Source organism: Microcaecilia unicolor, chromosome 5 (assembly GCF_901765095.1).
Source record: "Microcaecilia unicolor chromosome 5, aMicUni1.1, whole genome shotgun sequence".
Lineage (NCBI taxonomy): Eukaryota > Metazoa > Chordata > Amphibia > Gymnophiona > Siphonopidae > Microcaecilia > Microcaecilia unicolor.
This window is the reverse complement of record NC_044035.1, coordinates 145,505,707-145,518,423: the sequence shown is the minus strand read 5'-3', so window position 1 is coordinate 145,518,423 and position 12,717 is coordinate 145,505,707. Positions and strand designations below refer to the sequence as shown.

At 43.1% G+C, this 12,717-nt stretch overlaps 1 protein-coding gene across 1 annotated transcript in view; it reads left to right on the top strand.

Moving 5' to 3' along the window:
• LOC115471190 (neurotrypsin-like) overlaps positions 1 to 12,717 on the top strand; it is a 99,938-nt gene that overhangs the window by 12,758 nt on the left and 74,463 nt on the right. Inside the window, exons 2-3 of the mRNA XM_030204886.1 lie at positions 1,464 to 1,509; positions 10,436 to 10,681. Coding sequence (XP_030060746.1) covers positions 1,464 to 1,509; positions 10,436 to 10,681 — 292 coding nt within the window. The remainder of the gene's footprint in view (positions 1 to 1,463; positions 1,510 to 10,435; positions 10,682 to 12,717) is intronic.

The following is a 12,717-nucleotide window of genomic DNA, read 5'->3' as shown; positions in this document are numbered from 1 at the left end:
AATAGGAAAGTTCATAAGCCATTATTAAGATGGACTTGGGGGAAAATCCACTGCTTATTTCTAGGAATGAGCGAGAAGCACCCCAGGAAGTAAAAGCTGACTGTCCCTTGATAAAGCGATAGCGCAAAACAGGCCCTGTCGGGACATTAAAGGCTCCTGAGCACTCTACAATATACAAGCAGATAAGTGTTGGAATGTTTTATTGAGAATTAGAAATCTTCCACTTACTTCACGTGTGGCACCTAATCACTTAGTTATTGATAGTAAAATTAATCAAAAAAATGGTACGGATGGTAGGGGGTCGTCAATGATTAAATATTGTCACTGTAATTAGGCACAAGAGATATGCCTGTATGCGCAGCCTAATGTGACCATCTGAGACTTCCCCAACACTAATATTAAGAACTATTTGGGTGCACCACTCTCTACTTTAAATATTTGAGTTGTGTTTATTCGAACTTATAAGTAGAAAGCCGAACGATATTTTGACAGTATTTCTAGGATAAGCAGCATAAAATGTATTGTATTATTTTGGGATCTTGCCAGGTATTTGTGACCTGGATTGGCCAATGTTGGAAACAGGATGCTGGGCTTGATGGACTTTGGTCTGTCCCAGTATGGCAACGCTTATGTTCTTATGTTCTTAACTTGAGAGGTTGCAAAGAGGAGATGCGAGAAGAGGGACATGTGTGGTGAAGCGGTATTGAGGTGAGATAGCAAAAGGTAGGTTTGGAATGCCAAAGGAAGGAGTAACGTGGTAGACAGGGCACCAAGATCTGATAGGTAATATACCTGGGATCGATGGGGGGCATGGCCATGTGAAAAAAGGACCCAAGGCGAAGAGGGAGGAAAGCGAGTGAGGAAAAACACAAAAGCAAGGGCACCCAAGGAGGTACCCCAAGGAGTGCAGACCTGCTCCTTGTGCACGCTCCTTTGGCATACAAACATGGTGCAAGATGAAGAGGAGCTCACATAGGTAGCAGGATATGACGTCACCTTGTACAGGATCAGGAGTGGGAAACAGAGGTAAGGTGGAACAGCAACAGCAGAAATCAGGTTTAAAGTGCCTAGAAATAGAGCTGAAATTGGACAAAATAAGCACAGCAGTAGCAGCAACATGGAAAAGCAGTTACAATCAAGCAAGCGTCTAGATGGAGAGGCACACACCTAACTGTTTAAAGTATGCCTTCCCTTCTAAAATAACCTTTGTGATGTCTAACCTCCCTCCCAAAACTGAGGTTGAAATGTTGTCTTTCGCTTCTCTTGCCATCCCACCCAACATTTGGAATAATGCAGATAAGATTTGGGCAGGATTTCCAAAAATGCAGTAAATTTGGGTGACAGGTATGTCCTAAAGCGTGGCACATTATCCTGAACAGATATTTGTAGCACTAAGAAAATATGTACATGTCATTGGCTTTTCTTGCCCTTATGTTTAATGATTCTTTCTTTTATATCCTCAGGTTGTCCTGGGATTCCAGCCCAGACAGAATCATGTGCAAGACACAGGTAAAAGTAGACTACTCTTAATTCATTCCTTATGTCTCCATCTGTTCCTACTGCACTGACTTAGCAATGTCTCTGTTGTCTAGGAAGCTGCATCTTCTCTGTCTCACTTTTTCATTCTGTTGTGGTCTCTAGATTCCAATCAATTTTATTTTCTCTCCCTCCTGTTATCCCACAGGACCTATTTATCAAACAACTCAGTCCCGATGCTCTTCTGTTATTTAACAAAATTATATTCTTCAGTTCAGTTGTCAGTGATCCCCACAGCTTGAGCTTTGTCTTCACACTGCCTACATCACTGCAAAATCCATGAGAATTTTTTTTACCCACAGTCTTTCCATCAGTTTGCAAATTGAAAACACATGGGTACTTTCACTTTACAAATCACCTAAGGATAAAATCTCAGAAAAGCTCACGCCTGTTTTTTTTGGTTGATACTTTTTCCTACAAAAATATGAACTCCTCTTCAAACCACAAGTCAGAAACCTTGGAATACAGCTAGATTCAACACTTACTCTGATCCCCCAAATCCAAGCAATCTTCAAGAGCAGCTTCTATCACTCGTGAAAACTATGCTGCCTCTCTCTCTCTCTACATTGAGAAGGCAAGCCTTGTCTCAGTTGTGCATGCCATGATAACATCAAGACTGGATTACTGTAATGTACTCTATTTGGTCTGACTGCAAAGGATGTGCACCAGCTTTAACTGATTCAGAATGCTGCCCAAGACTAATAGAAGGTAGTAAGTGATGTGACTACATCACACCATTTTTGCAAAAACTTCACTGGCTACCAATACAACACAGGGCCAAATTTAGAACTCTATAATCTAATCTTCAAGGCCCTTAAAAGAAGTGACCCAGAATACTTGAAGAACAGGATCTCCCTCTACACCCCTCCAAAGTCACTCGGTCCTCCCAAGGAGTATCCCTAACCACACCCTCTCCAAAGGACATCACATGATGTGATACCTGCAAGTGAGTCTTTTCCGGAGTAGCCCCCACACTCGGGAATGCACTCAATGAAAGGCTTCGCTCAACGCAAGACTATCTCTACTTTAGGAAGCAGGTGAAAGTTTGGCTTTTCAATGAAGCCTTTAGTGGAAGAAGTAACTAACTTGCTAGCCACACACATGCATACTACACCAGCTGCACGTACTAATTAATCCTTGTAAATAAATAAATGTATTCTTGAAAATACAAGACTCTGAACACTGTAGCAGTCTCCACCTTAATTTTGACACTTGGAATGCCACCCCCTGGGTCTGGAGTTCTGGTGACCCAGCAGGTTTTTGCTTTTTGCCTTTTTTTTGCTCTCTGATTTTTGTGTTTTGCTTTTTATTTATTTATTTTTATTTTTATTTATTAGGATATATGGCTGGCGGTCTTTCGTCTGAGTACTTTGGCTATATTGCTATTTTATTTATTGTGTACCCTGCTTTAATGGTCTATCAAATAAAATAACCTTGAAACCTTGTAACAATACATGCGTTATGGGACAATGGAGTTCCTTTCTGACTTTCAAAATATTTGATTGTAAACCACTTTGACCTGTTCAACTGCAAAGGCGGTATAGCAAGTTTTAAATAAACATATTCAAGTAAACTTCCGGTCCTCTGCACTTCAAAAAGACAACTATGCAGCCACCATGAGGTTATAAGGAAAACAGAGCCACCGATCAAAGCATTTGAAAAGTCTTTTCTGCTCGATACAGATCTTTGATATGACGCTGCCCCCATCAGCAGTCGCCAAATGAAACCAGCTCTTGATGTAGAAGACTAAGAAGCTGAAGTGCATCATTTTCCTACACAGTCTGTATCCTGAGCAGAGAATTAGCTCTCACTCTGGCAAGCCTGAATTTGGGATTAATGTCTTCCTTAATGTGAATGTTTTCCATTACCTCATTTTCATGATTAGGCATTTCTGGCTCTTATCACAGGCACTGATTTCTGTTTTATGGGTGGAAGTGGTAAAAGAATTGCCATGTTTGCTGGGCTTTTCACCTTTTAAAAAGTCACTGAATTTGAGCATCAATGGGTTTTTTTTTTTTTGTTACATTTGTACCCTGCACTTTCCCACTCATGGCAGGCTCAATGCGGCTTACAAGGGGCAATGGAGAGTTAAGTGACTTGCCCAGAGTCACAAGGAGCTGCCTGTGCCTGAAGTGGGAATTGAATATTGATGAGAGAGATTTGCATTGAGTGGAGGCAGTGCATTCATTGTGGATATCCTGAAAGCCTGACTGGCTGGGGTGCCTCCAGGACCAGGTTTGGGAACCACTTGCACAGCATGATATATAACAACATGGGGTGATTTTATAAGGGACTTGCGTTTGTAGAACAGCATTTTATGCACTCAAGTAGGCTCACAAAGAATTAAATACAGGTGTAAAAAAGTAGATACACTGATGCGTGCAGGGCAGTTCTGTAACAGGGCACTTACAGTTATGTGCCATTTGCATGTGTTAAAGTACAGAAAGCGGTTACTTATTTATATAAGCTGTGCAAATTGACTGAGTTGTATTCTGTAAGGGCACACATAGGTGGCTTGCACCCGGATTCTATAAAAGCCACCTAAATTTGGGCACGATCCCAAGAAGCCTACACAACTTAATTAATTAATGAGCCAATTACAGTCAATAATTGGATGCTATTAATTATTGATGTTAATCGATACTAATTTGATGCACATCTGCCAGTGCAGTATTCTATAACCCTGGGCGCCTAAATCCCTTAGCATGCAATCCAAAAGGGGCGGGGCCACGGGAGGGTGTGTCAAGGGCGTTCTGAAAATTGAAGCGCAGTGTAATAGAATAGCACCATTTATGTGCCCAAGTGCCATGAATTGGGCACCGGTATGTACACCAGGTTTCAGCTATTAATAACTACTAGTGCCCAAATTTGGGGATAGGGATCTGTACTACGCACTATAAAGGGTGATCAGCCCAGAGCATCCCTTTTAGAATATTCACTTAGCGCCAATGTTTTCAGTACCGTTTACTGAATCTGGCCCGTAGTGCATAAATGCAAAGCGAGGGTGCTCCACATGAGCAGAACATGGAAAAGGCTGCAATGTACACATGCAACTTAGAGAATATAGTCAGTTACCTGCATCTTTGCCTCAATGCAGAACGGGTAAACATGAATCAATTGTTTTCAAAAGTACAGAGACTAGGGAACATGCGATGAAATTACATGGAAATACTTAAAAAAAAAATAGCAGGAAATATTTTTTCGTTCAAAGAATAGTTAAGCTCTTAAACTCGTTGCCGGAGGATGTAGTGACAGCGGTTAGCATATCTGGGTTTAAAAAAAGGTTTCGATAAGTTCCTGGAGGAAAAGTCCACAGTCTGCTATTGGGGCAGACATGGGAAGCCACTGCTTGCCCTGGGATTGGTAGCATGGAATGTTGCTACTAATTGAGTTTCTGCCAGGGACTTGCGACCTGGATTGGCAACTGTTGGAAACAGGATACTGCCCTAGTATAGGTAATCTTATGTTCTAATAGTATTCTATAATGAAATCTGGGCTTTCAGATGCTGTTAATAGAACAACCTCTCACTGCGTGGCAGGGGCATAGCCAGACCTCGGCGGGAGGGGGGGCCCACAGCCCGAGGTGGGGGGCACTGTTTAGCTACCTCCCATCACTGCCAACCCCCCCCCCCCCCGCCGCCGCAACCACAACCCCCCCCCCCCCCGCCACTTTGGACCGCAACCGCAATCCCCCCCCCCGCCCACCCCCTGCCCCGCCGCTGCATCAGGTACCTTGTTTGCTGGTAGGGGTCCCCAATCCCCGCCAGCCAAAGAGTCTTCTTCAGCGCTGGTCGACTCCGGTGCCTTCGTTGTGGGATCATCTGTTTCTGACACCTTACGTCCTACACGGGTTAGCATCACACTATAAAATAAAACTTTTTTACTGCATGTTGGAAATGGCATACACATGAGGTGGAACTTCCGCCAGGCGGCCACGTTGGGCCAGCTGTATATCCAGGTTAGCATGTGGTAAGCCCACGTTGGGTTTACCAACACTTTGTAAAAGGGCCCCTAACAGGGGCATTGTCGAAAGAGAAGGGCGCCCATCTTCTGACACAAATCAGGAGATGGGCATCCTTCTCTCAGGGTCACCCAAATCGGCATAATCGAAAGCCAATTTTGGGCGTCCTCAACTGCAGTCTGTCGTGGGGACGACCAAAGTTCATGGGGGCATGTCGGAGGTGTAGCGAAGGCGGGACTGGGGCGTGCTTAAGAGATGGGCATCCTCGGCCGATAATTGAAAAGAGAAGGGCGTCCCTGACAAGCATTTGGTCGACTTTACTTGGTCCATTATTTTCACGACCAAGCCTCAAAAAGGTGCCCAAACTGACCAGATGACCACCGGAGGGAATCAGGGATGAACTCCCCTTACTCCCCCAGTGTCACCAACCCCCTCCCACCCTAAAAAAATTTTTTTTAATTTTTTGCCAGACTCTATGCCACCCTCAAATGTCATACCCAGCTCCATGACAGCAGTATGCAGGTCCCTGGAGCAGTTTTAGTGGGTGCAGTGCATTTCAGGCAGGCGGACCCAGGCCCATCCCCCCTACCTGTTACACTTGTGCTGGTAAATGTGAGCCCCCCTGAAACCCACTGTACCCATATGTAGGTGCCCCCTTCACCCCTTAGGGCTCTGGTAGTTGTGTACAGTTGTGGGGAGTGGGTTTTGGGGGGGGGGGTTGGGGGGCTCAGCACCGAAGGTAAGGGAGCTATGCACCTGGGAGCAATTTGTGAAGTCCACTGCAGTGCCCCCTAGGGTGCCCGTTTGGTGTCCTGGCATGTGAAGAGGACCAGTGCACTATGAATGCTGGCTCTTCCCACGACCAAATGCCTTGGATTTGGTCGTTTTTTGAGATGGGCGTCCTCGGTTTCCATTATTGCCGAAAACCGGGGATGACCATCTCTAAGAATGACCTAAGGACAACCATCTCTAAGGTCGACCTAAATGTTCAGATTTGGGCATCCCCGACCGTATTATCAAAACAAAAAATGGATGCCCATCTTGTTTCGATAATAGCGGTTTCCCCACCCCTTCACCGGGATGTCCTTAGAGATGGGCGCCCTTTGAGATGGTCGTCCCCATTCGATTATGCCCTTCCACGTGACATAGGAGAAAAGGACAGAAAAAGACCAGCCCACCCAGCCATTCCTGGCCACATGAATAGTAATGTGTTATATTTTTATTTACATTTGTATCTACCTTTCCTCTAAACTCCCAAGGTGGCTCACATAATATTCAACCAAAACCACAAAACTGTAGAAGAAACAAATAATGCCAGACACAATTGATTGCCAGATGTTCCAGTCGGGTTTTCAGGATATCCACAACGAATACACATAAGAGAAATTTGCATACCAAGGAGGCTGAGCATGCAAATCTATCTCATGCATATTCATTGTGGATATCCTGAAAACCCAACCGGCCAGGTAGTCCCTGAGGACCGAGTTGAAAACCACTGTATTAGGATCAGAAACTGAACTACAAGCCTCCTTTTTTAAAAAAAACCATTTTATAGGCTACTGTGATCTGGCACCTAAAGCAGACCTATGTAGTTAACATCAGTGAATCCTAATAACATAGTCCATCCTTGCTTCATAAATGGCCCAAGTCAGTGAGAATAAATAAAATATGCATCATATTTATTAAAAGCAGTCTCAAACAGCCATGCTTTTAAAAGCTTTCTGCATTTTAATTAGTCTCTGGACAATCACAGTTTTTCAGGCAGGGCATTCCACACCATGGATGCTGAATGTGTAGGAGTAGCCTAATGGATTGTGCAGTGGGCTGAGAACTAGGGAACAAGGTTCAATCCCAGTGTGGTTCCTTGTGACCTTGGTAAGTCACTTAACCCTCCACTGCCCCAGATACAAAAACTTAAATTGTAAACCCACTAGGGACAGGAAAGTACCTGCATATAAGCATAAACCATGAGCCTGCAAACATGTGGGATATAAATGTGATAAATAAATAAATAAAAAGAAAGTATATCAAATCCATGACCCTTTACCCTTTTGCTGAAGGTGCCCATTTGGCACTGGTGATATTTCCTTTAGCTGCATCTAAGGGCTTGTATCTGGAGTTTTAAAAAATCAGTTGCTTTGATTGCTAGAGTGGTCCCAAACAAACCATGCAAGGCTTTGAACATTAATGCCATCTGTTTAAATATATTACATGGTTTTGATTGTAAGTCAATGGTGCTGTCTCGGCCCAGGGGCAATATGCTCTCACTGCTTTATTCCCAATAATAATCTAGTTGATGAATTAGGAATTACTGGATTCTTTGCGTATTATTTTTAAGGCAATGCACTACATAAAGAATTGCAATAATCAACTCAACTTAAGGTAATAGCCTGTGGTCAAATCCCGATGAGAAAACAAGGGTGAAATCTGGTGCACCTTCTAAAGATACCAGGAGTAAGTCTGCATCAGGGCTGCAATTTAGTGACATATTGAGATGTTCATCTGTTATCACCCACTCCCCCCCCCCCCCCCAATATCTGGCAAAAGGGAATTTCCCGAGGTCATTGCTGGACCCAGGGGCGTAGCTATGTGGGGCCACGGGAGCATGGGCCCCCACAGATTAAGCCCTGGCCCCCTCTACAATTGACCTCCCCCCGCCACCACCGCCACATCCAACCGAAGAGTCTTCTTCAGCGCCGGTCGACTCTGGCGCCTTCATTGTGTGATAATATGTTTCTTACGCCTTACGTCCTGCATGGGGCTACATACAGGACGTGCACAGTGCAGGACGTCAGGAGTTCGAAACAGGTCATCACACAGCGAAGGCACCAGAGTCAACCGGCGCTGAAGAAGACTCTTTGACTGGCAGGGGTTGGGGATCCCCGCCAGCAAACAAGGTACCTGGCGGCGATGGGGGAGGGTTTTTGCGGTGGTGGTGGCGGCAGGGGGGTTGCGGCGGCGGTGGCAGGGGTTTGCGGTTGCGGCGGCGGGGGGTCCAAAGTGGTGGGGGGAGGCAGCTAAACAGTGCCCCCCCCCCAACCTCGGGCTCTGGTCCCCCCCCCCCCCCCCCCCCCACCGAGGTCTGGCTACGCCCCTGGCTGGGACAATATTCTTGCATGAAAATTTTGCATCTAGAACACCTTGATTTTTGTGCAGACATTGTAAGACATCGTTGCCCACACAGGTCATTTGTTTATTTCCTTGTTATATTCTAGGTAGATAAACATTAACAGGTCACTTACAGTTAAGTGCTGCTCACTTGTATTAATGTACAGGAAACCAACATCTGCATAAGTGGTAGCAAATGGACTGCAAGAGTGCATGTAGGTAGCATAGCACGTAAATGCATGGGGACGTTTGGATGGGTTGTTCATGGGCGGGGCTGCCACTTACACATGCAACATGCAGAATACAGTAAGTTAAGTGTGCACTTGCTACATTTAGGTGCCTGCAGTTACACCAGCACTATGGCTGCTGTTACCATAGGTGCTTAAATGGAAGGCACAGCGATACCAGGTTATGCTAGTATTCTACAGGGTGAGGCCAAAAAAAGTGACCACCTACAGTTTTTTGCAGTTTTCTCAGCAACTGCTTTGAATTTCAATGAGAAATTTTACATATTTATTTAGTCATCATACTTACATATTACTATTAAACAACATTTTATTATCTTAAGCTATGTTGATGTTACTGACATTTTAGCATTACTACCTAGCAATTTTTGCACATTAAAAATGTTTGCGCTAAAACACAGTAAAATAACATCATTCAAATGATACAATTAACAATGTGTCAGAATTTTGCAGTCACTGTGAATGCTCAAAGTGTCCACCTCCAGCTTTAAAGCAGGCCTTCAGTCACTTTGAGAAGTTCTTTAACAGCCTTGTCGATTGGTCCCTGTGGCAGGCTGTCCAGATCATCTGCAGCGCTTCCTTGAGTTCGTCGATTGTTCGTGGCTTTGGATGGAGCTTGTGATAGGCCTCCAACATTGCTCCCCAGACATGCCAACAAATTTTCTTTACAGTGCTGAGCTTCCAGTTCTTGAGGTGATAAAGCAGCCACTATTGCCTTTGCTCCAAAACCTTGCTCACGCAGTGTCTGGATTCTCATTTTCCCCCATGTTTACTAAGCCGCACGGCAATGCCTTTAAATGGGCTGTGTTGGCATTAGCACACCAGCAGCTGCTAGTGCAGCTTAGTAAACAAGGGGGTTTGTCCGTTACCAACACCTTGCCCATGATTGCTGTTCCAATCCGACATGTTTTTAAAGAAATTATCTGTAAATTATCGTATTATCAACTACAAATTATTCAAATTCCAATTATTGCTTACAAAAGTCTATGTCACTATGACATCATTAACAGTAAGCTGGTACTCCATTCCTTTCAAATAATGGTAGTTGTACAGTGCAAACATTTTTGAACATACGAAAATCACTGGGTGCTCAAGCTAAAAAGTCTGTAACTGTGCTGTGTTTAAAGATAATCTTATTCCACTCGGCACATAGGCGAAGATAATAACAACAAATAAAGCTGTAAAATTTCACGTTGAAATTCCAAGTGGTTGCTGAGAAAACAGCAAAAAACTCTAAGGGATTACTTTTTTTTGCCTCACCCTATATAACAGAATGTGGGAGCCCAGATGCCATTATAAAATAACCTCTCACCCCATGGCATTGGGACACCTAAATGAAGGTGCCCATTTATAGAATTGCCCCCCTTAGCTCATACCTGGTACCCTTCTTTTTTCATTTCTGTCATTTGTATTTCTGATTTAATTGCTCCCCTTTTTCCAATATGATGAAGGTCAAACCATCCTTTCTAATTTTATGCTCCCTGCATCTTTAAAAAAAAATGTAATGCAGCCCAGGGTCCTCATTTCCATATGGAAAGACTCTGATCCTGCAGGTCTGACATACCTGTTTGTCTTCTGTTTCCAGTTAATGGTGGCTTGTGTTCAGATGGCATGGCATCCCTGGGATATTACAACGGTTCACTGTCAGTGACTGAGTCGGGCTCTAAGTGTTTGAACTGGTCTGTATTTCCCGATTACATTCAGCAGTATCCGAATCGGGGCCTGGGTGACCACAATTACTGCAGAAATCCAGATGGAGGGGCCAGGCCTTGGTGCTTCTACAGGCTTTATTCGGGAGCAGTTGGCTGGGCTCTTTGTGACTGCAGCCAAGGTAAGTGCTATATAAGGTCTTTTTTCTAAAAAGAATTAGCCTTGTTGGGGCAGAAATACCCATAGCATTTTGCATGTGATGGTAGAACATGAAATTACAGCAAAGCGCTAGCTGCTTCTCTACATTGGGAGCAATTTTCAGATATCCCACATAGTTACAAAGAATTCTGTTATTATATATACTTTTGTTTATTTGATAGAATATGAACATAATGGAGGCCTTGAATAGCAATTGATTTTTCCTTATTTTGAATGCAGTTGAGAATTTAGTTCATACTGATTTATTGTTTATATTGCCTGTACTTCAGTTAGATGTTGGTAGGTTGAGTGGAGGAGTAGCCTAATGGTTAGTACAGCAGGCTTTGATCCTGGCAACCTGGGTTTGATTTCCACTGCAGCTCCTTGTGACCTTGGGCAAGTCACTTAACCCTCCATTGTCCCAGTTACAAAAACTTAGATTGTGAGCCCTCTAGGGACAAAGTACCTGCATATAATGTGTACAGCTCTGCATAGGTCTAGTAGTGCTATAGAAATGATTAGTTGTAGGTATTCCCATGATGTGGACTAGAAAAATTGTAATATGCTTTTTGGATTGTATTTTGTATGTTCTATTTGTCCTTAATTTTTCTAGTAAAGATAGTAAAATTTCAATTAAAAAATAAGACAATCTAAAACAAAACACACATACATTCCAACACAAAAATACAAAGCCACAGTTGTCGTTGAGCGCTAACATACACTGGGCTGTCCCTACACATCAATTCAGCTGCCACTGTTGAATGCTTGCAAGAAAAGGTATATCTTCAGTCGTTTTTTTTAACTGAGAAGCATCATTACGCAATTGTAAATTCACAGGTAACTTATTTCACATCAGTGGACCTGCAATAGAAAAAGCAGTTTCCCTAGTGTTTGCATAATGTATAGATATTAGTTTCGGAACTACTAATTGTCGTTAGTTCTCTCATCTCAGCGTTCGAGATGGCTGATAAGGCTGCAGCACCTGAGTCAAATACCGAGGATCCACCCCATAGACCACTATGAGTCAGCATCATAATCTTGATATGCACCCTGCTCACAACAGGGAGTCAATGCAGTTTGATTAGTGAAGGATGATCATACCAAGACACCCCTGTTATCAATCTAGCAACTGAATTCTGGGTTATCTGTAAAGCCTTACAGGGTGCTTTTAAGATACGTAATAAAGTGTAGTTTAATTTTGTCAAAATTAGTCTTTGGACAACCAACCTAAACTCATTTATGGAGAGCATTGGTTTATCTTGCTCAAAACTCACAATTGATCGAATAAAAAATCATAGAACTTGTTTAATGGACTATAATGTGATCCTTAACAAAAAGGGAAACATCACAGAAATTAACTACAGAGGATAATGTACAATCCAAACGCCATCCTATTATCATCTCTTATATTTTTGCTAAATTAGCTGCAAGTCTATTCCTAGTCATCCAAGCTGTTACAACCTCCATACAAGAAGTAATTTCCAAGAAACATTATTACAAGGATCTTCAAAACAGGAAAAAATTGAATATCATCTGCATAAATTCTATATTCATATTCAGTTTCTGAAAAACCTTAAAAAGCAGATCGTGCTGAATCCTGAGGCACCCCCATCCTCACAGGATACACCTCTGAACAGGACTCTCTAATCGTCACTTGCATAGTCTGGTCTGATCAATATGACAAAAACTATCCATTAACCTGGTCACATATCCCCAGTGAATACAGTCGCCCCCAATAAACCTTATAATCTACCGTATCAAACAGAGAGGAAATATCTAGTGTCACAAAATAGTAGCACAAATTGTAATCCAGCCCTTGCCTGACTGCATCAGTAGTGGATAGCAGGAGTGTTTCTGTGCTATATGATGTCCAGAAACCATATTGACATGGATCTAGCAATTGCCTCACATCCACAAAATTCATCAGTTGATTCAAAACCGCCTTTTTAATGATTTTAGCAACAATTGAGTATCCTTTTTCAATAATGGCTTAATTCTAGAGATTTTAAGTGATGGTGG